The sequence below is a fragment of the Macrosteles quadrilineatus genome, unplaced genomic scaffold (assembly GCF_028750875.1).
Source record: "Macrosteles quadrilineatus isolate MER2022 unplaced genomic scaffold, UCM_ALF_1.0 Scaffold_2__2_contigs__length_208266976, whole genome shotgun sequence".
In the NCBI taxonomy this organism is placed as follows: domain Eukaryota; kingdom Metazoa; phylum Arthropoda; class Insecta; order Hemiptera; family Cicadellidae; genus Macrosteles; species Macrosteles quadrilineatus.
This window is the reverse complement of record NW_026542595.1, coordinates 205639263-205666143: the sequence shown is the minus strand read 5'-3', so window position 1 is coordinate 205666143 and position 26881 is coordinate 205639263. Positions and strand designations below refer to the sequence as shown.

The 26881-nt window shown below is 35.9% G+C and overlaps 1 protein-coding gene across 1 annotated transcript in view; it reads right to left on the bottom strand.

Annotated features, from left to right (window-relative positions):
* Positions 1 to 11026: 11026 nt before the first annotated feature.
* LOC128987478 (vacuolar protein sorting-associated protein 37A-like) overlaps positions 11027 to 26881 on the bottom strand; it is a 27886-nt gene continuing 12031 nt past the window's right edge. Inside the window, exons 4-8 of the mRNA XM_054408340.1 lie at positions 24284 to 24399; positions 23603 to 23762; positions 22542 to 22693; positions 22100 to 22219; positions 11027 to 11196 (exon numbers count right to left, since the gene is read on the bottom strand). Of these exons, the coding sequence (XP_054264315.1) occupies positions 11122 to 11196; positions 22100 to 22219; positions 22542 to 22693; positions 23603 to 23762; positions 24284 to 24399 (623 nt within the window). The 3' untranslated portion in view covers positions 11027 to 11121. The remainder of the gene's footprint in view (positions 11197 to 22099; positions 22220 to 22541; positions 22694 to 23602; positions 23763 to 24283; positions 24400 to 26881) is intronic.

Here is a 26881-nt window from a genome sequence, read left to right as displayed (position 1 = left end):
AATCCCGATATTCATTGTAAAACACCCAGTATATGACAAATACAGGGTGAGGCTATACGAGCGCCCAAACTTAAAGCCTAGTTTAAATGTAATATGTTCTTGCCTATACATAAATACGGGATGTTTTAAAAATAATCATCCGATTTCGATTGGTTTATAATTTGAAAACTAATTATACAGACATGAGGTAAATTTTATATTAAAGAGTAACTAATAACGTTATTTTACATACCATTTACAGGTGCTCAATATGACCCTCTTTAGCAACTTGCAATAAAAATTTACTTAGGCTGTGTGAAAACAATTGAAAATTTGAAAATAAACGCAAATTTTGGAAATTAGGGCGTTTTTTGGGGGGTGAAAGGGTGCGAATTTCGGAAAACTTCTGAGAGTGTCTTGTAGAAAATTTAATTCCCGACCATGAAAATTCTTTCAAATCTTTGCTAGCTTTAATGCTTTCTAGTTATAGCCGTTTTAAAAAAACGTGTTTTTTCGTTCTCAGATTTCCACCATTTTGGATTTTTGGGGGGTTAATGTTTTTAAATAGAACTTTTGGATATTTTCTGGATAATTTAAGGTTTCGTTCCGCACCCTATTCAAAATTTCAAGTCTCTAGCACGTGTCTAAACGGTTCAGATGAGCGTACCAAAGTCGGTCACCAACAGGAGCCCTGGGTCACCAATGCTATTCCCCATAAGAATAGTAGAGGGGGGAGAGAATTCGAAATTTTAGGGCGTTTATTGCATACGTAATTTTGGCAACTACTGAGCTGGGCATTGACAGAAGCGGGGTACTGCAACCTGGCAGAAACTCTGTAAAACACGAGAGCCTCATCTTCCTAACATTATATTGTTCGATCAAATCGGATTCATATATGAGCAGCTATAATTTTTCAAAATCGAATGATTCTTTTTGAAACACCCTGTATATATATCACATCAAAAAACCATCTCGTGCCATTTCATCTTAATTGACTCTTTTTATTTTCTGGAAGCAACTTACGTCCTTACCCTTCTTGACATTCCTTTTGCTTGAAAATTCCATCGAATATACTTTCAAAGTTTCTTCAGGAATCGTTTTAATTTCGTGGTAAGTTCTTATCATCAGTTCAGCGCAAATCTTCACTTCGAAGTTACTTTGAAAAACCTTGAGCTTTAATGAGCTTATAGTGAAAACCGCTAAGAAAGAAATGAGGCAAAGAAAATCTTTAAGGAACGAAGGCTTCCTAGCAGACCTCTTTCGAGTTACTGCGAATCGCACCGTTACCACATTTTGCTTGTGTGGCATAATGTTTTTCAGCTACCACAGATTTTTTCGGGGTTGAAAACATCCATTAATAAACTTATTAACTTATATGTTTGTAAACATATAATTGTGATTTTGTAACAACGCAATAAGTAAAAATACACAATCCAGTAACATTTACAGCGTCCAGAAAAAAATATTAACTTTCACTTTTTAAAGTTGGGAATTTATAACGGATCCACCTAACGGTTCGAAGACACGCGAAGCGCATTCCCACCTTACGGATTGAGTGTGTTTTTTTTTTGTTTTTTTTTTTGGGGGGGGGGAATGATTGCTCAAGGTCTGTCCAAAAAGAAGGAGCTACGCGAATTTCACCAAGCGGACCAGGTGAAAAGTTGAGTCAAGACAAACGTCCAGCTGGTTTACATATCCGGTTTGATGTCGACCATCCGGTTTAAGGTCATAGTCACCCGGTTTATAGTATAAATCATCCAAATGTTCACCGGAGACAGTGATCTTTTCTCGCCGTGGCGATTTTAAACTCGGACAAGCTGGTTACAGCATTTTGTAGCTTTAGGCAAGATTCTTCCTTTACATAACTTATACATTTTGTGCGATTGCTTATAGATATAACTTCTAGTTTTATTTTCCAATACGTACAACTTATAACTACGAACATCTTAGTGTCAGCAAATTTGCTTTTGTGCATTACCGGTAATTTTAATTCACGGGAGCACAAAACAATGGGTATTGGTCACTTTTAGCGAATTTCCCTATAGGGAAGTAGCTATTACCGTAGGTCTCATGGTAAGACCTAAGCCCGGGACCGATTTACTTTTTCATTTTGATGTCCCCAGAGGCCAAAAACACCATTCGTTCAAATTTTTATATATCTATATATATGTGTGTCCATCCGCACGATAACTTGAGTAATTTTTGTCCGATTTTGATAAAATTTGGTTTGAAGGTGTAAGGTGGGATAAACTTGAATGAGTTCGCGAACCAGCATGATCGGATTATGGGAACGGGGGTTTATGGGGGGTTTTATGGGGTAAAAATAGGTTTTTCCCATTTTTGACCCTAAAAACACAAAAGTTTACAATTTCTTTTCAAACCATTTTGTAGAGCTTAAAAAAAACAAATAATTTAGTATATTGAAGCGTTATTATGCGCCTAAGTGTTACGGAGAAAATTAAAAAAAATTGTAATTTAAAATTCCCATGTTATTCTTACGGAGAATAAGTCAACTGTTTTAGTTTGCTTGTTTATGAACATATTTTGATCAAATTTGGAAAATAGGTACATTAATTTCTTACTAAATTAATTTATTTACCACAGCACCTTTTAACATTTTATATAAAAAAAATTTTACCCCCCTGTTGCAGCAAACCTAAGTACTCATTAAACTAATTCTGTTTAGATAGGGAATAAATGTGATATTTTTAAGGAGACATTTTAGTTTAAATCCAATCAGGCAAATGGAAATTCGCTAGGTCTGCAGGTTTGCTGCGGCGGGGGTATTATTTTACAGGGTTGAATAATTACTGCTAACGTTTACAACTCAAAATTGTACATTGGTAAACATTTCCTTGACATTATCCATTCATTCATTCAAACTGCCACTAGAAACAAACTCGTTTTTACATCTTTATCGTCAAATATAAATACACAACGTATGATAAATTTGATGAACCGTTGGCGTTTTAGTTGAGAATGGGATTCGTTAACGTTCGATATTACGTTAAGTTTTAAGTAAAATTACAACAAATACATTGAAAAACTGCACATGTTGCATTATTTGTATTCAACCAACATAAAATATGTACACAAGTTGTGGCATGTTGTCTCAAAGTGAAGATGGGAATGATGGTGCTCTACGTTGTGGTTATATAGTCAATGGCTCTACTCTGTGGCTAGTCATGCTGATAAGTTTAGTGATGTAGTTTTATTGTTATAACCAGTGAGTGTTGAATTCAAGAGGTTCATGCAGAAATATTATTTTTGTGTGGTGAAGGGTCCTTCAACAACTCCCAAGTAATTGAACATATTTTTGATTACTTGAACCATTTCAGTATAAATTATTGAAAGAAAGTAAAGTTTGGAGTAGTCTGAGGCCAAATATAAACTAGGTCTTCAAAAACTATAAACAGTTTGCGCTGATTCCTCTATGAATTGTTTACTATCTGGAGTTGAGTCCAGTAATTGATCCAGTCAAACGTAGCCCTATTACAAATAATTACGAGTATTTTGTGTACTCGTTTTGTAAACAAGAAGTAATGGCAATAATTTAGTCATGTTTGCTTGTAGTCATTGAGGGGTATTTTCAAATTTATTTTGGGTTACTGGTACCTATTCATTTTTATGGACATACCTTGTTTTTTATACAAGACAAGTTTTTTCTGTTTTTTTTTTTGTTTTTTTACAGACTAGACCTTTTATGCATGGAAAGCAGGTTAAGAGGATCTGGTAGTTTTAGATATAATTCTAATATTTAGTTGTTACTCACTACTAATTAATCTTAAACTATAGATGATTCAGATATATTCATAAGCAAACACAAGTCATCATCTAATTGTTTCCTTATGTGGTGAACATCTTCAACATTTCCACTTCGACACCTCGATAAAAATACATTAAATCTATATCTTTTGAACACATCACATACCGTAATAATAACACCCCTACTAATCTATACATAATTCTCTTTTCATAGTCAGATTTTCTGATTAAGGACAGAAAACAAGCAATTGCGCAATAACGAATTCCCGTGAGATTTTTCCTGCGACGGATACAAACTAATTTTCTACGATTACAACCAAGTTTGGAATCGAAATCGTTTACGTCAAATCGGGGTGATTGCGCCCAAGTCGATCCTAATGACTCGGAGTCAACAACGGTGTGCATTCTTCCACAGCTAATCTTTCTCTCGGCCCCTCCCCCTCTCGATTCTCTCTTTCTCTCACTCGGTTCTGCACCTCTCTTCTCTCTCCCGTCTCCCCAACTCAGATCAGTGAGCTCTGACCCAGCGTTATGGAACTGTGTTCATCAGTAGTGTGCGGTCTAGTGTTGGTCTCGGCGTTTCAAATATTTCTCGTGTCGGTTTCTCATATGTTGATCGATTTCGAGCAAATATTCCACTGAATAGTGACATATTTTCAGTGCAAAAAACTGTACGGTAGTTGATTTTTATCTAGTGATACACATATTTTTAGAGTTTAAAACCACTGTTTCGTAAATTTAAAAGCAAGAATTGGTTAATCGTTTCAAAAATTTTTCTAGGAATATGTGAGAGACCTTCTATTGACAGACTGCATCACCAACAGTTAGACCTTAAGAAACTATTAGGACGTTCTTAAGATTTTAGTTAATTTGAAGAAACAATTTAAACACAATTGTGAGGACTTAAATAATTTAAACATAAACTTCGTGTGGTTACTTCTTCACGTGTGACTTTCTCTCTACTGCATCATCAAGTGATAAGACTAGTGACAGAAGTGATAAGATGGAAGTGGGAAGTCTTGTCATCTCTCTTATCACAGGGTTGGCAGCCTTATCAACTCTTCAGATCTTCCTTGTGGTCGTTGCTCCCTTCGTCCTGGACATTGATATAAGGGCGGTCTACTGTGATTACTACACTTTAGACGACCAGTGGAGGTACAATTATGCAAACTACTAGAGGTTAAGACAAACGATGTTATTTAGTGTCACCGACATTATTTCTCCTATTTAAGTATTTGTACCCTTTTTTTAGCTACTCACATGGTGTGTTTCAGTCTCAAATTATTTTTATTCAGTTTTGTTACTGCAGTGCAGTAATTAATGAGTCATAAAAGATGCAGTTTGTAATTTCTTTTTAGTTAAACAGATGGAATGTTGGACATCAGCGCACTTTCATTTTATTGTGGATCAGTTTTACCTTGTTCATTTTTATTGCTAGTATAAAACTTGCAACAAAAAACATGGGAAAATGATGACCAGTTCTATCCATGGCATCACTTATATTGTAGGAAGATTTTTCGTGATAACTAATCTAATTTACATAGAAAATCATTTGAATGGGGGTCAATAAAATAATTTGGGGTGAATCGAAATAGACTTTTAGTTACACAATCGTAATACAATTTAGCCTAATACTTTTTTTTATTAATTGACAATATTTTCTTCATACTGTTTTAATCTATGAATTTCCACAAACATTATACATACAAACTACAAATATATTTATAATGTTTATGTATGATTTATGTATTAAAGGTTTGAATACAGACTTACATTTCAAACATTATCATCTTTAAATATAAGTTTTTTAACAAACTTTCTTTTTAAAAACTTTTACTTCATTCATAGCATCGAAACAGTAGTTTACGCAACGATAAAGACTATTTATTTACTTGAGTTTGGTAACTTAACAACTTTCTTTACCTCTTATTATTACTAAGAATCAATAGGCTACTCATAACTTCTAAGAGAGGTAATGTTTTCGTTTATAACAATTTCGTTGCCACTGAACAGCTGATAAGTTGACGATTTAAAGCATTACAATTTTACTTCTTGTCTCTCAATTCTTGAACCTCAATGGTCCGTACAGTTCTGAAAAGTAAAATCAAAACAATGTCGTAAAGTAAGTAAACAATGCGGTAAAGTGAATTCCTTCATTTTGTAAGAACTGAATTGAAAAGGCTATTTAAAAAATATGTCTTTAGTACATAATACAATGTATGTAAAATAATTGTATAGCTTGTAAAAAGGTGAATATGTATATTATAATACCTAACTTAACTTATTTAGACATACTGTCACGAAATTGGTAGGAAATTTCAATGCATGAAAATGTATGATAAGTTTAACATTGAGAAAGGGAAGATAAAAAAATGCACGCTAATCGTTAATTTGAGTTAATTTTATCTGGACCCAGTTCTGGACTCGGTACTAAAATTTCACTTGCGTCAAATTATCCAATAATAACAGTGTCGTACGATTGACTATACACCGTATAATAAAAGGTCCTTCAATGAAGGATACAGAATCAATTATTTTAACAGTTTGAAATACTGTACTTACAGCAGGTAGCATATTAATTAAATATTTTGTCTTAGTAATTTGGATTGAAAGTTCGAGTACATGGGTTGTAACAGATAAATGTAGACTACTAGATCTGTAAAAAAATTAGTTGTATAGCCATTGAATATTTTCAGGAAGTGATATCATTAAAGTTTGGTTAAGTTTGATTAAACTGCTATACTTAAGGTTTTTTTTTGTACTTATCTTCATGTTTCATCTTGTCTACCTATTAATAACATTTTGCTAAATACTAGGCCTATAGCTAATTGTGATACTAGTTCTAGCTGTGTAAATATGTAAACAACCTATTACAACTATGTAACAGTTCAACTTGGTTTTATTTTCCTTAATGACCATTAAATGTAAGTGAAAGGCTGCAATACTTGTCAACAAAAACAGTTATCACCTAGGGTAGTAATTATAAGCGCTAAAATTGAAACTGAAACTTAAAACAACATGAAACAAACACAACAATTATTCCAGTTGAAAATTAATAATGGAAATTTCCTGAGCCATCAAGCAAACAAGAGCAGAGTTTTGTTTTTAAATCACATGGAACTGGTGCCCAAAAAACTACTTTAGTTTAAATGTAGGTTTACATTTATTTTCCAGGAGCGAATGGGGACGGAGGGGCTTAAGCCCCTTGCCCCCTTGGAACGACCACTGCATAGATGTAAGTTTCAATTGTACTGTAGATGTAAAAAAAATCTTTATATGGCTCATAACACAATTGACAACTTTTTATATGATTTGTAAGGAACTATCAAATTCTCGTCTTTGTTACCTATGTGTTACTTTCTTATGGTCGAACTGCAATCTGTTGGCGGTAAGTATAATGGACATACATATAACAAATTTGTTTGTCAAATTTTTGACCCTCAAAACATAAAATTCCCCAATTCCTCTCTAAATCATTATGAAGAAATTTAAAAAACCAATAATTTAGTATATTGAAGCTTTTTTGAACAATTTATTGATTACGGATAAAATTCAAAAAATTATAAATTTAAAGTTGTAATATTACTCTTATGGTGAATGAATGAACTGCTGTAGTTTGCTTATTTATGGATACTAGAGGTCGTCCAGTGGTCCAAAACTCTACCAAAAAATGTAATGTAGGCCTTACAGACTTCTCATCTATTTTCACCCCACGCTGTAAATAGAACATGTGATTGGCATTTCTTTAATTTGTTTTGATTTTCTGTTCATATTTCGTCACAAGCATGATATGTTATATCATGACAACCCATAAGACCCATGTAAATTTTGTATTATTTTAAATTCATTTTTTGTGCTTATTTTAGAGCATATTTTTATTTATAAAGGGATTCTGCACATCTACAGGCAAATATCTTTCTAGCAGCATGTGTAGATTTTCCCTGCGATTCACACCAGCTGAGAAAAATTTGTTTAAAGAAACATGCTTGCCTATTAATATATAGATTTTTTTTTATAATTTGAAAAATGTATTAATTTTATTTTAAGCTATTGATATGTTGCTAAAAACACACTTTATTGCCCTCCCCGTAGCAGCAAACCTAGGTACTCTTAAAACTAATTTAATTGAAATAGATTTAATTGAAAATCAAATCAGGCAAATACAAATTCGCTTAATCTGCAGGTTTGCTGCGCATTGATAGCCCAATGATTAAGCTGGTTCATAGTTAGTTTAAAAGGAATAAAGGATAACCCTTCTTATCCCGAGGTAAGTAAAATAACAATTGTATAGTTTGCTGTTATTTCAATATAGTTGACGATTACATTGTTAATTACAAGTTTCATGTTCAATTTTATGACTTACTTGTTTTATGATTTAATAACTTTAATATTTTGTTATTCAAATTGATGAAATGTTTGATAAATAATTTTATTACTTGATTTCATTTATTACTAAACCTATCCTAGACCAAAACATAAGATTGTAATTTTGTTTCAGAAAAGAGTTTTTAAGTTAAAACTATTTTTATATGAAATTAAGGTACTTAATGATTAATTTGGCAACAGGGCAAAGTCAAATTTGATTTTTTAAATACAGCTTCAACAATCCAAACAAAGTTGTGTTCTTAAAAAAAATCCTGAAATTTAAATAATATGAATTACAATTATTATAATTCACCTACTCAAGTCCAAAAAAAAGTTATCACTAACAATAACAACTAAAATCGACCTAAGTAAAATTTGTTTATATTACTACTTGTTTATTATGTGTCCAAACTCAGCCAAGAAGCTAAGTAAAGCTTGGTTATGTACTTTAATACAATTGAAATGGCGAACATACAAAGGTAGATTTTTAAGCCAATGATTAGAGATTAGTGTAGGATGAGTAGTGTGATCTTGTAGTCTTGTAACTGACATGTTCTGTAGTCTATTGAATGATAAAATATTTGAAAACAAAGAAAAGCCATTAACAACTAATTATAATGACGCAAGTATAAGGTATTATGGTAGAAAACTTAGGATATAGCAATGATATAAGCCGCTAATGAGAACAGATAGGTGAGATTTACTTTTGTTTTTCACCCTTTCCACAGGTTATCAACGCTCTAAAGACTTCTTATCAGAAGCATAACAGCATTAATGTATAGTATTAGCTGTGTTATGTGACGTTAACTATGGATTTTATTGTTGTAAATTACAATTTTTTCTATTAGACCCCTAAAGTAAAGACTTTTAGGGCAAAAACCAAAATAGGGCAAAATTTTACCTTACTTGATCCTGATTGAATCAGCATTTTAACACATAACTCTAATAATATACTCCATTCCCAAAACTTAGGCGCTTTTAGGGGGAAAAATCTATCCCTTCTAATTGAACCTACCTTTAAAAATAATAGCTAAAGTAATAAACAGGGGTTTGCCAAAATTTAAATTAGCTGCGCCATATAAACCAAGTAAAAAAGTAGTGGGGGAACTTCCCCTAAAACTGCCTCAATTTTGGGAACAGAATATAAACACACATATGTAAATTTGAACCAATCTTTGTCATCACAGCTGCTAATTCTTGAGCTTCTGATAGTCGAACAATTCAGTATTCACTATTTTTTCTATATGTTTACTATGTCAGAAGTCTCCTAGAAGTGAAATTCCTAGGTGCAAATACTAGTAGTTAGCAATCAGTTTTTTTTATTTTTTCTGTCTACAAGATGCTTCAGATAAAAGTATCCCTAGTTTAATTTAATCACGAGAAAAGTCAAAAGTTTTTTTTTTGTTCTAACTTGTGTTAAATCAGACTCATATACTCAGATCACAAAATGTAGGCCGTTTAAGAGAAGAAAAACCGCATCCCCTACATTTCAACCTACCCTTAAAACGATAGCTCAAAATAAGCATTATTAAGCATGTTAATCAGCAGCAAAATACATTAAACAAAAAGTGGGGGGAGAACTTTGCCTCAAATCGCCTAATTCTTGTGAAAAAAGCATGATAAATTGTCTTAAATTAATAAACAGCAGGACATGATAAACTCTCTTATGCACCACAGTAGACTCCATTCTCCAGACACCTTTTAACCAGACATCAGTTTAACCGCACTACACCCAGGAGAACTGCCATCTTTTTAACCGGACATTGGTTTAAGCAGACTGGAAGTGGGCGGTGCTGTAAAGACTCGTGAGAAAGATTTGATACCAGTGATCACGTGCCTAGTTTACTATTTTCACATAATAATCATAAATGGCTGATATAGTGTGCACTAGACGTTCCTAATTTAACAAGTTTTAGGGAACGTAGGTGTGGCGTCAGCTTAGCCACATCTGTGATGCCTTTGGTCTATACTTATTTAATATTTATTATGTAACAGCTGTTGCTAGTTTTGTTAAACATTTTTAGTTTTGATATGTTATGATACAACACACTTCATCATTCTTTTGTAAATCACATTAAACAAACATCCTAATATGTAAGAATTAAATTCACCACTATATGAACAAATATTTGATAATTAGCTCTCAATTAGTTCCATATTTGTCCACTAACCATGCTACTTTTAATTACAATTTATTGCTATCATTTAAATCATTTGTTTTTACTGTTCAACAATAAAAATGTAAACAGAAATAGACATAATACAGTTTTGCTATGTTTTTAGTTTGTAGTGTGCGTATATTGTACCTTTTTAAAGAGCTTAAAAAAACAAATAATTTAGTATATCAAAGTGTTTTTAACGAATTTGGTTACGGAGAAAATTTAAAAATTGTTTATTTAAAATTCCCATGTTATTCTTATAAAGAATATTGTCAATTGTTGTAGTTGACTTGTTTATGGATATATTTTGATTTTGATCTAACATGGCAGACTTATTTATTTTATACTAAACTATTGATATTTTAATAAAAAACACACATTATTATTTTCCCTGTAGCAGCAAACCTAGGTACTTGTTAAAGCTTAAATGTTAATGTAATAGATTAATGGAAAATCTATTCAGGCAAATGGAAATTCGCTTAGTCGGCAGATTTGCTGTGGCGGGGGTCTTTATATTAAAATGACTGAGGCCTAAAATTTTAAGTCAACGTTTTTGCAATTTGATAAAAAGAATCTTTCATAACTTGTACCAAAAGTAATTTTCTGGTACTTAGTAATGAAGTATATTACTACACCATTTTCTCTCAAACTAATCCCTCAAATCAGAGTCAAGTTCAAATCTACCAAAGGTAATGAAAAAAACACATAAATGAAACTCATATAAATATATGTATAAAATAAACATTGAACATACAACTATATTTTATAATAAAAAAGAGAATTGGAATGAATATATACAAATATATATATATAAATAAGGAACATTGTGATGTGTATATAAAAGCGCAGAATATCAAAAGCCGGCTCTCTCCAGTTTTTGCAATTGATGACTAAGCTTTTCTTCTTTGGTTTTGCGGCAATAACTTAGCTGAAACAATAAGAGTAAATCAGGATTATCAATATAAAAACCAAATTATTCATACTTATGGACTATTTATTTTTACATATAAAATCTAATAAATATCCTTTAGGCACTACAAAACCATAAATTCTATTGTTGAAAAACTTAAACTATTTTAAATATGCCACAAAAGTGTTTATCTTATTCCAGATCTTAAAAGTCCTTAGCTTCCTCCCATACTTTCAAAAGTTACGTTCAAAATACCAATTTTGGTTTCAATGTTAACATTGACAAAATTACAATGTTTAGACATTTTGTTTTGACAATCCATTTGTCATCCATTGAAAGACATACATTTTGACTTTGGCCAGCCTTTTCTAATATGCAAAAAAATAACAATAATCTATGTAAATAAAATTAGAGTTTTGTCTGTACATTGCTCAGAATTATATATTTTTAGGTTATTTTTACGTCTTATACATTAAATAAGCAGAAACGAGTCTTATCTCAATTTCTGTCTGTCTGTCTTTCCCTTTGTCTGTAACACTCAAGATGGCATTTTACGCTATCTTCTCCTGGAAAACGAGAGTACCTATCAAGATCCAAGTCATTTTAATGTATTCACTGGATTGGCGAGATTGTCTTTAGCCATTAAAATATGGCCTCACTACTTTGTAAATAATATTACGAACGTTCAAAAATGTAGTTTTGTGCGATTTATGTCAAGTTTTCGTCCAATTTTTATTGCATAATCATCTATGAAATAACGAACAGCTGTTCGGATCAAGATTATTTTTCCTAGCTGTCACTGATATGTTTACAAATGTTGTTTACAAATACCGCAACCTTTTTCAATTACGTTTTGAATGTAAATCCCAAGTGATTAAAAACGTTTTTCTTACATAACGGATTTAATTAATCGAAAGTGCAATAATATAGTGTAATTGCGTAACCGTGTAAATGAAATTAAATAACTAGGCATCATCCAGTTCAGGAACCAGAGATTCTTTGTGTATAAATTGTTCTTGAGTTTTGATAACCAGAAAGAAGACCTTGAATCAGTGATGTATACGGCTGGGAAACTTTAAATTTAATAATGATCGTCGCCAAATGGCTTAGAAATATGGTTTCCACTCATTGACATGGCGCTTCAATGGCGGTTGTGTAAAGTGTTAAGTAAAAAATCACAACTGCAGTGGGTGATTGTAACAGAGGTTTACGGATGATGCTAAACTCGCTTTTCTAATGTGTTATTTTCTGTTCCTACCATTGACTATATATATATAGTCAATAGTACCTACTCACCGTGTGATGCAATCGCTGGACCATACAGCCAATAGGCCCATAGCCCATCTCTTGGGTACGTACGCCTACCCAATTATTCATAACAAACTGTTCGACGACGATCCTTGATACCGGTACTTTTCCCTAGAATACACGGCCTACCTACTTAAGAAATAAAATTACAAACGTCCAAAAACCCAACGTTGTGTGATTTTTGTCACATTTCCTTCTAATGTTATTAGATAGCCTTTACCAATCATTGTTTAAAGAATAGGTACGTAATCTATTAAATAACAAAAAGTTGTTTGTATGAGGTTGTTTTTTTTTTTCAAACTGACACCGATAAGTTTACATTAAAAGTTGTTTACAAATAAAGCAATAAATGGGAATTAACTTTGATTGCCGTTTTAAAACGTTTTACGAGAAAATCCAAAACCAAGAGATCAATAACCTCGGGACTTGATTAACTCATATAATTGGTCGGCTGTACTATAGTTCTCAACTGTGAACGTTGGTTTTTGGTACCGGTTCTATTCCTTAGAACCGTTGGTACTGTTGGTAGTAGCAAGAATCATTTTTAAGTACCAACACATCACTGTACTTTACAAAATAGTTATCGTTGGTGTTGCACCTTTTATTATTACAGGCGTATTCAATTTGATTGATGTCTTAACTGTACAATTTTGGCTTTTTCTTTCTTGATTCCAAAATGTTAGTTTATGCTAAGAAAACGATAACGCATTTTAGTAAAACATTTATTCAGCAAACCATAATGAATTGTTTAAACGCTTTACGTTGTTTATGTATCAATAGTTCGTGGCCTATTTTGGTAATATTTACTATGAATTACCAATCGTCTATAGTATTTCATTTCATATAGTAAGCCGTCATTTCGGGTCATCATCGGTCCAAGCAAATATACATTGTTATGATGAAATTTGATGACATTAACAAAATATTTCAGATACTAATTTTACAAGTACTTTGTTATGCTTAAAGCGTAGCAAATCCCCTAATTAAGTTCTGTATTGTTGTGTGTATGTCTGTTAGTAAAGCATTAATGTCCTTATTTTTCAGTGTTTCACGGAAAGGACAGAAGTACCTTTATAATGAAAATTGTCAACACGAATAATGTGTTAAATTGGGAGGTTGAGGTAGTACCTTAAATACTTTTAACCATTGTGGAAGGTAACTTTCAATTATAGGCCTACATTAGGGCTATGCCTCAAAGATCTATAAAGCATTTTTTAGTTTAATCATTGGATTTAACATATGGACCAACACGACCCAGGTTACATTTAATTTCGAAGCATTTGTTTTGGCTTGAAACTGTCAGATACTGTATTTGCGAAGGTTTATATATAATAGTTTTGCCAGCATAACTGAAAAAATGCAAACCAAATTCTGTTCTTAATAAAAAGGTTTCAATAACTGACTACAATAAGATCCCCGTGCGTAGAACGGGCACACAGCTAGTAATAATAATAAATACCCCCGCCGCAGCAAATCTGCCGACTAAGCGAATTTCCATTTGTCTGAATTGATTTTCAGTTAAATATATTTTAATAACATTAGGTTTAACGAGTACCTAGGTTTGCTGCTACAAGGAAACTAATAAAGTGTGTTTTTGAGTAAAATATTGATAGCTTAGTACAAAATAAATAAATTTGCCAAGTTTGATCAAAATATATCCATAAACAAGCAAACTACAACATTTGACAATATTCTCCATAAGAATAACATGTGAATTTTAAATTTAAAATTTTTTTAATTTTCTCCGTTACTAATAATCGAACAAAAATACTTTTATATACTAAATTATTTGTTTTTTTAAGCTCTTTAAAAAGGTCTAAAGAGAAATCGGGAAATTTTGTGTTTTGAGGGTCAAAAGTGAGAAAAACCAATTTTTACCCCATAAAACCCCCCGTATAGCCCCGTTCCCATGGTCCGATCGTGCTGGTTCGCGAACTCATTCAAGTTTATCCCGCTTTACACCTTTAAACCAAATTTCATCAAAATCGGACAAAAATTACTCAAGTTATCGCGTTCATGGACTTTTATACATATATAAAAATTTGAACGAATGGTGTTTTTGGCCTCTGGGGACATCGAAATGAAAAAGTAAATCGGTCCCGGGTCTAGGTCTTACCGTGCCACCTACGGTAATAGCTACTTCCCTATAGGGAAATTCGCTAAAAGGGCGTAATGGCCAAGATGAGACAAAAGTCACAACACTGCGGTCCTGGCCTACAGAAACAGCTGTAGCAATAACTCATATGGAGTGGCTGCCCCATGTTTATGTTTTTTTACACATTGTTTTGTTATTGTACTGATATTACCATTGCAATAAGCCAGCAGCGAATGATGTTGCCAGTGGCCACATAGTTCGCCCCACCATGTTTTAGAGGAGGCCTATCAGGTAAGTCAGCACCCGCTCAACAAATACAGGTAAGTTAATTGGTCCGTTAAAGTGTGTGTTAAGCGTTAGGTCACCTAACCATCTTAATCTTATATTTTTTATTTTGTAACTTTAATTTTATAAATCCATAATTTAGTCATACTATGACAACACTCCTGTCTTTGTACTTGGTACTATTTAAGATGATATGAGTGATTAAATAATTTGCCTACCAATAAATAGACAGTAATAATATTGGCTAACAGATGATCTAGAAAAAGTTTATTCTCGGAATCAGTCATAAGTTAGCTATTGGCCCTAAAAGAGCTGCATCATTGGCTATTGGATACTGAAGTAAACATCTCATCAAAATTAGACCGGCTGTAGCAAATTTTTTTTCCAAATACAACATAGTTGAATGACTAAACTGAAACTCCCAGTGTGAGCTACAGTCATAATTATGTCTATAAATATATTAATTCCTTTCCAATTAGAAGAGATCAATTTTCAACCCAAATGATTTGGGCAAGACAGAAAGGCAATCTTCCTCTTAATAGGAGTTGTTGTTAACCCTTCATGGGTGTCTTTGATTCTAAAACCCGATCAGTGACACAAGGAGTTTTTTTCCGGGTGTTGAAACATTAGACAAACAATGTGATTTTATAAATATATTACAAGAAAGTATCCAAAACTTATATTCATTCAATCAAATTGTACATGAAATCGATAAAACCTAACTCTAGGCTACATAGTTATAAAAACTAGTAGTCGTCCAATGACCGAAAACTCAACCAAAAATATGTACCCTAATGTACCTGGCTTCTCTATTTTCACCTCACGCACGCAGTAAAAAAAACATCGATTGTTATTTCTTCCATTTGTTTTGATTTTCTGTTTGTATTTTGTTGTTATTTCGTCAACAGAATGGTAACCCATAAGGCCCATGTTAATTTTTAAAATTTCTAATTCATATTTTGTGCTTATTTCAATTTATAAAGGATTCTGCACATCTACAGTAAATATATTTGTAAAAGTATGCGCAGATTTTTCCTGCGATGCACACGAGCTGAGAAAAAAGGTTTTAAAGAAACATGTTTGCCTATTAACACGTTGACTGCGCGTGCCGACTATACAGGCGCTCCCCAGTGGCGGGCGAAGCCCCGGCGCGCAACCGAATCAGCGAACGCAATTGGCATTCAAATATTTCAGTCTGACGAATCACAAAAGAGCAGTGGTGACTGTGCTGCGTTACCCCGAGAGTGGATGTAGTTCACTGAAACACCCAAAGGTAGCAGCACTGCACGGATCCGTATCCAGTGTCTTTGTAATGTGGGTTGAAGAGAAAAAATCCCCGAAACCGGGACAAAAGCATTGCCAGACAAGATTTTACGGGAAATTTTAGTACCAACCCACACCAAAGTAAAGCTCGCATTCTAAGCTGGCAGGCTGGCAACGATTATAACGTCTCCGTCTGAGGCTAAGCTCACACTGACTCAATATATTTCTGTTGGTCTGGTGCCGACTTTTGACGGCGCGCGCCACCTGGGAGCGCTGGCGACGCCGACTGACGCCGACTAAAGTCGGCGCGCGCAGTCAACGTGTTAATATATGGATATATAGCAAACAAAAACAATACCTTAGGTGACACACAAAACTACACTCTGGGAACCCAACATGCGAGCGGTGAAACACGGAGCCAGGCTCCTAGCTGGTTAATCCTGGTTAACTCTTCGGGCTTTAACTGATTAAATAGGGGTTGTGTGAGAGCAAAGTAATGTTCAATGGGTTCCTAGAAAGAGACACATTAGGTACTGTTACTCTATAAAAACAAATGTGCCCGGAGGAAAACTTCGTGGTGTCCCCTATGAAGGGTTAACTTTGTTACCAGATTTTCACTGAAGTGGGGAGAAGCAACTCCCGGGAATTATTAAAAAGTGAACAGGTCTCAGATCAGTCATGTGACTCTCTGGGGTTTGAATAAATCTCTAACAATTTAATCAAACAATGAAGAGTTGCATTAACCCCGCTCACCAACCCAGGTAAAGCAGGACTTGGTTTGGGGAGCAAGATTTTGATTTGTAAAGCCAGGAGGTTTTGACACTGACCACTTGGCCACAAATATTATAGGCCTATATTAATTATAACTATGTCGCCCAGTGGTCAAAAACTCAAAAAAATGTGGAATGTACAAACTTCTATATTATTACCCTACGCTGTGAATAAAACATGTGATTGGAATTTCTTCCATTTGTTTTTATTTTCTCCTGTTTATATTGCGTTGTTATACCGTCACCAGCATGGCAACCCATAAGGTCCATGTTAAGTTTTTTTTTTAATTTTAATTAATTTTTTGTGCTTATTTTTGAGCCTATTTTAATTTATAAAGGGACTAGGTGAAACCCGTCGAAATTGACGGTTACTTTCAAGGCTTACGCTAATTCATCTAAGTTAACTGCGATAAATTGAGTGAAATTATACATACCCATTTTGAGCATTTAGCATTGTTTAAAGAGTAATAAGTGTAAAAACAATACTGATATTAATTGCGTTAGTTACCAAATATGGTTGATCATTCAATGAATAAAATATTTTCAATACCGTACGTCATCGGAGTTATTAGTATGTTAACTGGTATCTCTTCTTTTGGAAGAACCTAGAGCATTAAAATCGTATTGGTGGATCTTTTGTAGTTAAAACTTCCGCGATTCCATCAGTGTAATAAAGATTAATCTATGATTTTATTTGAGAACAAATTTCTGTTTGTTGAGAAGACACGTTCTAACTTCAAAGGGAGGTCCATCCGTTACAGTGTAAGTTTGATTTTTCCTTCGTCACGTCACGTCAGTTCATATCGTACTTCTGTGCCAATGAATGAACCCTCTAGAATAGTTTTGAGAAATTGGTTATGGGGTTACTGTTTAAGCTAATAAGACACTTCTGCAATAAATAAAAAATTGCAAGTTATTTCTGATTTCTAAAGATTTCAATCAGCTTCCATTTTTTACTAGATTGAGATAGAAACCTCTAGTTTGCGTTGTTAGTTTTCTTTTACCAGGACCTTCAAAATGAGGGGTCACTCGATGGGGCTTATCATTTAAGATTTTTGAGTTTCCCCCAAAATCCCTCATTTTGGGTTTGGGAACCAAGTGGCTATTAGGCTTAAAAAGTACTTCATAACATGCCAAAAAGGTGTGTAGAGTTTAGTTTTCCTAGTGTGAGCCGTTACAAAATTTACAGGGGGTCTCCAGACTTGGAAAGCTGTAAGTTAAATTTAACTTCTGAGAATTTCAATTGGCTGCCATTTTTTACTGGATTGAGATAGAGACCTCTAGTTTGCGTTGTTAGTTTTCTTTTACCAGGACCTTCAAAATAAGGGGTCACTCAATGGGTCTTTCTATTTGAGATTTTTAAGTTTCCCCTAAAATCCCCCATTTAGTTTTTCTAGTATGGGCCATTAGCGTATAAGAAAAAATAGAGATCTACGTGCCCTGTACATGGAGCCTAATATAATGGCGCTTATAAAAGCCAAAAGAATGAGTTGGTTATGTCATGTACTTCTCAAACAGGAAGGCAAACGACTGAAGGAGTATTGTGAGGCCGTACCTATAGGAAGACTTCTATTGGGTAAGCCTAAATTAAGATGGTATATTTAAGAAGAATGTGATCCAGTGCGGAGGAGCAATCCGGATAGTGGAGGAAAGAGAATGAGTGGAGGAGGCTAATCTACGAGGCAAAAAATCGACTGATATTGGTGACGCCCCATCAGTAAGTGTTCGCGCCAAAACGGCAAGTGTCGTCCCCATCCCTGGGCTTCGGGGGTGTGAGTGGCACAGGTCAGTAAGGCACCAACGTTCGGTCGCGTCGGTAGTCATTTTTCAAGCATTTCAATTTCATTCATTTAACATATCGCAATCAAGTTTACATTTCAAGTTTCATGTTACATATTTTCATTTACTCATTATCAATTATACAGTTGCATTATCATCATCGTTATATTTCAATAAACAGTGTTTCACTCCATATCCAGTGTTATATTTCAGCTCCATCAAACCAAGTTCATTACATTACACATTTCATTATATTCAGTGCGTCTGCGTACATCGCGGTGCGTACATATTTTGGTCCTTCGGCATTGGATTACGCGAAAAGTGGATTACAGTGTACAGTTCATCTATAGCGAAGATTCATCAGTTACAAGTTTTTGAGCTGAAATTGGACACATCGACGAGGAGAGACGAGGAGAAAGCTGCCAGTTTACTGCCTGTCAATCAACCCCCTCAAGGACAACAGGACAACGCCATCGCCCTGCATCAACCCTGGACGGAGCCGAGCAAGACCGATTGCAGCCGACACTACCCGAGTGCACTCGCCAACTTCTGCCGTCTCGAGCGCAGCCGACAGGACCCGAGCCACGACAGCTGACGAGGGTGAGTGACCGAGGTGTCAAAACATAACCTCCCTCTCAAAGTCTTCCTCCATGTATTACCTGTCAAACTCCTACCGTTTATTTATGTACTTCCAAAACAATTCTTGTCTTAACCTAACCTTCAAGCCTCTCACGCATTCAACCATACAGTATTCAATATATTCAGAATATGGAAGCAGAACTGAAAGTACTAACCAACAAGAGAGGTCAGATTAAGGGTAAATTAACACGGTTCATCACATTCTTTCAAAATCCAGCAAAAAAACACAACTTAGCAGAAATTGAAGTGAGATATGAAAAATTAAACAACCTCCTTAGTGAATTTGAATCAGTTCAAGAACAAATAGAAATTATAGATGATGCGTCAGATCACTCAGCCAAAAGAGATGAGTTTGAAACTCAGTATTTTGACGTCATATCCAAAGTAAAACAACACCTACAACAGAACAATAGTAACACCGCTCCACAACAATCAATTTCACCATCATCTATCAACAATCAAATTTCAGTCAAACTCCCAACAATAAACCTCCCGACATTTTCCGGAAAGTATGAAGAATGGATGTCCTTCTATGACACTTTTTCAGCTTTAACTGACAGCAATGACGCCCTAACCAATGTTCAACGGTTGCACTACCTCAAGGCTTCCTTGACAGGTGATGCAGCCAAAACATTAGACAACTTAGATCTGACTGCACACAATTATGCTATAGCGTTATCGCTACTCAAGCATCAATACCAAAACGAGAGAATTATCGTGCAAAATCACGTAAAATCGATCTTAAACCTTCCTCAAATTCACAAGGACGCATCTCAACAACTCAAGCAACTTCTCAATAGTCTCCACACTCATCTTCGGGCACTGAAATGCTTAAATCAACCAACAGAACATTGGGACACTTTGCTCATACACATAATCATCCCCAAACTCGACACTTCAATACAACGTGAATAGGAGCTATCAACTGAGCCTAGAGAGCACCCAACACTTAAGCAGTTGACCGACTTTCTGGAGAAGAGGAGTCAAATCCTTGAGAACATCTCTTCCAACAAAATACAGATTACACAGAAACCTCCAAATCATACAATAAGGTAGGGATGGACGAGATTGGATTTTTAGTTCGAGACGAGACGAGATTTTTTATTTCTCATAAAATTTCGAGACGAGATCGAGACGGGATTTCCCTTCTCATACACAACGGGAAATGCACGTTTAAAATTTTTACCTGATTTTGTAACATTGTTAGATGACTGTTTAAATACAAAAATAATGATAATAGGCAAGAATATTTACAATCTTTTATTAAAAAACATCAGCATAACATTTTTTTATTAATCACGCCTAACTTATTAAAAATGCCTACGATTAGGAAACATAGTGATATCAGTTAGGATAGAGTTCAACTTATCCTAAAATAAAATAAATCATAAAATAAAAGCAATATTAATTTTTATAAAATAGTTACTTGTTTTGACTTTTTATAGTAATAAAACATTCCTCACACTGCTTACACTTAACGAAACTTCTCAAATGTTATTAAAGTAATATTATTAAAATAATAAAAGTAATATTTACATGTAAAGAATTAATTTAATAAGAACGCCTTCACAAAGGAAACGCAACTACAATACACTCCTGTATTGCGGTATTGCATTGACTTTCTGCAGGCGTTTTTAATTTTTTTTTTTTTTTATTCCCGTCTTGATAAAAATCTCGGCCAAAAAGAAATCTCGTCTCGTGTAACGAGATTTGAAATTTCCCGAAAAATTCCCGAAATCTCGAGACTTGACCATCCCTACAATAAGGCAAACTCAACCATATCAATTCAAGGCCCATGTAATACAGAATCAAAATTGCAAACTTTGCAATGGTAACCATGCAATATACCATTGTAATGATCTAATGAACTCTTCACATGATGACAAACTCAAGTTATTGTCGAATTCAAGAATCTGTCACAATTGTTTGAATCAGGGCCACCGTGTTGAACAATGCAGATCTTCAGGGTGTAAGCAGTGTGGTCACAAGCATAATACTTTGCTACATGTAGAAGACCTACAATCTAACAGCACATATCCTACGGTAGAACTTAAGACACACTTCACCAAGTCTCTAGGCACCTGTACAACACCATCCACAAATAAGAACTCGGAGGTGTTGCTGTCAACAGCCCTGATCAAAATTATCAGTCCTCATGGCACCCAGTTGACATGTAGAGCACTTCTTGACAGTGGCAGTCAGTCAAACTTCATTAGTGAGTCATTATGGTCACTAATGGCATTTATATTTGAGATCGAAATAATAAACATTTAATTGGCCATTGTACAGTTAAATAAAAATAAAAAACATTTTTTCATGATTTTTTTATTGTCTTTGAATTACTTTGGGCTAGTTATCTGTTAAAAGTGGAATTGATAACAAAAAACAATAACATTTACTGTATCTTCATTGACACTGACATTTTGAAATACGGCAGTGTACGAGTATTTCGTCGAACAAGGTTGGCAACGCTCCGTGCAGTGGCGCCCACGGCCAAGGCCGGGTTAGCGACTTCCAGAGTTAGCGAATTCCGCCGCGAGACAAAATCGAGTTAGCGGGTTCCGGAGTTAGCCAATTCCTGACTGAGACGGTTAGCCAGTTCCAGAGTTAGCCAGTTCCGACACACGACCGAGTTAGTGAGTTCCTGGGTTAGCCAATTCCTACGTCTCCATTACACATTTCATTATATTCAGTGCGTCTGCGTACATCGCGGTGCGTACAGTAAGTAAGAGTAAGTTAAGTCGTAGAAACGACCTTTACACCAAAAACGTATTCAACTCACCATTCTCTTTTCAATGTAAGCAGGTAGAAAGCTGTCCAGGTCAACATCCCCGTTGAGAAACTTCTCTGCGATCAGTTCACTCTCTTCATCACTCCTTACAGCAGCTCGCTTGACTTCTTGCTGAAAACGCAAATATTATAACATTTTGGTGTAAGAGTAATAGGAATAAATAAACATAAACAGCTGACCATGTCAGTTACTAAGCTATTATGTCCGTTCAACACACAAATTCAGTCATCTTTTGAAATATACACCTTGGTGGGTCGCAGGGTTTCCCCCTTTGATTGGGACAGCCTACTCTCCCCCCAAAATTAATACCGGCATAAACAGAGACTAAAGCGACCGAAGTCGGCACTCTCCTGACAAATCAGGATTGGTAATAACCCTGGTGGTTGGAGGTTGTATAATTTGAATCTTATCTATTATACGACGTATCACTCACCCTAATGCTCTGAGGACTGTACTTGTCAGCCAGTCGCTGGTACTCCTGGTTCAATGCTTCATGTCGTCCCTTCAACTGAGAGGCAGAATCCCACAGTTCGCTGACCCCCGATCTTAACTGCTGCAGTCGCCCTTCCTTGGACAATGTCTCCGCTACAAACACAGATACAGCTTCAGTAGAGGTCTCAATATCGTATCCCAACCACACAAAAAATTATAGAAAACGTGTAAAAAAGCAACACATTAATGAGATTTTCCGTTATTAATCCTATTCAAGCCTTTAATTTTGTTTCCATTAAAATCACTATGATCGCTATTCTCTGTTTTATAACACCATTACCAAAACTATTAAGTATAAATTAAGTCGATATTCGTCCTTTCGGCCCCAGTTTTCTGTTGGCACTCTGCAGACAAGAGGCAGATAGGTAGTGGTGGTCTTAAAATTTCTAGAGCGGGAAGACTTACCAAGGTTGCAGAGAGATACGGGTCACTTACCAATGTATAGGTTCTTTGGATAAAGTAGAGTGGGAACTGGGAACACAGTTACCACCCCACTACACTACTGCAGATAAAAGAGTTGAATCGAAACTATGTGATGTGCAGTGCCCAGAAAGTACAGTCAAGTTATGGTGTAAGAGTTTGTGATAGGCTTGAATTTAATGAAGTAGAATCTTCAAAACCAAACCCTCATTGGGGATAGTTGAATAACTAAAGACTTGTTATCAAGGTTGACTTCTTATACAAGGTTTGAAATAACATTTGATTAGGGGGTGGAATAAATTCATGGGCATTTGAAAATGACACTTTTGCTATCAGGGGTGGCTTTATCGAGGGGGTGTTATTGAGGTTTCACTGTAGTATTTTAAAGGCACTAATATTTAGTAGACATTATGGGAAGGTTTTTTTTCTGATTTGATTTATGGAGTCCAGGATTGTCATTTTCTACACCTGAAAAGTCTATGACAGTTTTCCTATCTACTTTAGCTCTGGAAAAAAACACTAACTTCTTGATAAGCACTTGAACAGTAGTCACACATAAGAGATCAATAGTATGAGACATACTTGCAACTTCTTCATTCCTAGTGATCCATTCCTCCATGGTCCTGTCTATCTCCTTCATGACAGGTAGACTGTCCACAAACTCATCCAGATAATCTGCACTGGAGTTTAACTGCTCCAACTCGGCAACAGACAGAGAGTTCAGCTCAGGAAACGCCACTGACTGAAACCAACATGGTTTACTGGACATCAGGCAAGTTTCTTAACCTTTGTTGGCCAAATAAACCTGATTTCTCTGAGTGAAAGGCAGAATAGAACTAAGATTAACTAAAAATATATAACACCAGATTCAGTAATAGACTAAAAGTCACACTTAAACATTTTTCTCATAACATCACTCTTAAAGCGCATATGATCACCTAGTAAACTAAATTTCATAAAAATTTGTCTTGAATGCAAATAGAACCGTGCAGTTGTCTATCTTCGTTCTTGGGCATACATTTTTTCTACCGCCTACCTAACACACCTTTCTTTGTGGTTTAGACAACTTACTTAACTTCATGTAGTTTTCATTCTCTAAAACACCACTTTAATTTTATAATTTTTCTTCTTCAAATTTTTAGAAGGAAATTAGCAATACTTAGGACTAAAAATTAAACCTGGGGAAAAAATTGGCTATTATAGATGGCCCATATTGATGGGATTTCTACTTCAGTATCTAGTTAAAGGCAGAATGTAAGATACCATATGTTTTGCTGGATTCTGCAACATAGAAGGTCTGTAGTTGGAGAAGCCAGGAACGCCCGGAGGTGTCCCAGAGTAGCCGTAGTTGTTAGGAGACATGGGACCACTGATGTCCACTGAAATAAAGAAAAAGTAATTTTTCAGAAGGCAAGTCATACATTTATGAGAGTGGGGGTGAATACCTCTAGGGAATACACAGATCACAATGTAGTGGAGGTTTTCACCCTACTATTAAAAGCTGAATTGTAGAGTGAGTAAACTGTTTATAAGTTTAAGGTAACCTTTTAAGATATTGAAGGTATGACTGCTCAAGTCATTAATATAATAAACATTCTTTAAGTTTTTCTTAACACGTTGACTAAACGCCGACTTTCATCGGCGTCACTAGCGCTTCCAGGTGGCACGTTCCGACCACCTGAAATACATTGAGTCAGTATGAGCTCAGCCATTGCCCGGGAACGTTATAATCGTTGCCAGCCTGTAGTTTAGAATGCATGCTTTATTTTGGTATAGGTTGGTACTAAGATTTCCCGTACAATCCCGTCTGGCAATGCTTTTGTCCCGGTTTTGGGGATTTTCTCTCTCCGACCCACATTACAAAGACACTGGATACGGATCCGTGCAGTGCTGCTACCTTTGGGTGTTTCAGTGAACTACATCCACTCTCGGGGTAATGCAGCACAATCACCACTGCTCTTTTGCGATTCGTCAGTTTGAAATATTTGAATGCCAATTTCGTTCGCTGATTCGGTTTGCGCGCCAGGGCTTTTCCCGCTATTGACGAGCGCCCGTTTATAGGTTGTCAGCACTCAACATGTTAAGGAAATAGACTAAACGCCAGTCTTCTGGTAAAGTCCTACTATTGAACATCAACATTTTGTTACATAAGATAGCACCATTAATTGATATATCAAAGACAATTTGTTATCTGGGTGGATCCAGAATGGTCTGACTCAGATAGAACCAGCATTCTTCAGATTAGGAGGCTAGCGCTAAAACCAATCTTTATGGTGATCATAAGTTCATAAGAACTACCAAGAAATTTTGTAATCTTACTTAAAGAATTTTTAATGAGTATTTTAGCTAAAAAAATTTCTATTTCAGAAACTTCCCAATATTTTAAGATATAGACCATCAAACAGGATAGATATTGGGGGTTAAGGGGGTGAGGTAGTTCCTCGGACAGCTAAAGCTGCACTGATATCTGAAACCGAGGACTATTTCTCCCCCAGGGGCATCTATGGTGCTCAAGACCGTCCGAGAAGGCCAGTACAAAAATGAAGTACAGGCCTGTGTAGTCCAATGACTGCACCGTTCACGTCGTGGCCCCTGTCACGCTGATCTCGGCGGATCTAGGCTAGAGTCCTGAATGACTCTCTGGTGGGGGGCAGCAGCACCATCAGAACTGGGTGTTTCGTGCTGGTCTAAGAGAGGCTTGCCTCTCTTAGAGCAGGGCGCCCACCTAGACGTTCAGTCATAGCAATAGCTATGTCTGAGCACTGCGGGCCCTGGGCTAAGGTGTAATGCGACCCGTGCTGAGAGCCTTGCGGCACTGGGGGCCTAATACTCAGTGTCAGAAACGGAGCCTTCTGGGAACCAGGGGGAACCCAGTCGTATGAACCCCTTACCTCTCTAATCGGGTCACTGGGGAGGTGGACCTTATATACCCGGTACTCGTGGGAACAAAATGGATGTCCAAATAAATGTTAGTAAGCAAACTGACAAAAACATAACTGAGGAGCAAGAAAAGTGTGACCAACAGGTCGAAAGCACTTCTATTGCTAGTGTAAATGTAGAAGATCCGACCCTAATGGAGGAGGAAGGCCTACTAAAATCTGATGAAGATGACAAGCTCCCGGAAACTGGAAAGGAACGAAAAAACAAACGACTTTCCAGGGGAGAGTTACGAAGACAAAGGATAGCGGAAGCTCTAGCCAAAGGCGAGAAGGTGCTATCTAGAAGTGAGAGAAGGCTGGCGTGGGCTGCCAAGCACCCGAACTCTGCTCCCGGCGAAGCCGGTTCCTCTGGGAACCAGGATGCTGGGAAAAAGCAGGGTGAGGGCGGCACTCCCAAAGCCGACTCTGTTGAAGCCTCTAGAAGGACGGGTGGAAAGAGGGGGCGAGAGCACCTGACACCTGAGGATGCTGGGGGTGATAAAAAGAAGTCAAGGAGGAAGGAAGGAGAGGGGTCCGGTGTTTCAAAGAGGACATCGGCACCCACATATTCTGAGACATTGTCCGTAGAGAAGATGGCAATCGCCAGAACTGAACACCCGGACAGGAAATTGACAGAGGTTGAAGCCAACAAAATCAAGGGGGAGCTGTCCAGACGGGCCATTCGTGGCAAAGACGTCAGGATAAGCAGCTGCCATCTTGAAGGTGGATGCCTAGTAGTCGGCTGTACTAACACAACCACAAAGGAATGGCTGGTCAAACAGGTTCAGGAGCTGAGCCCCTTTGAGGGCAGCTCGCTAAAGCTTGCCCCAGCCAAAGAACTTGTAAAGGCTGTGAAAGTATCAGTGTTTGTTCCCACCACAACGGGGGCAACAACCAAGAAGGACGTGATGCAGGGCATAAAGCTGCAGAATGACCTTGACAC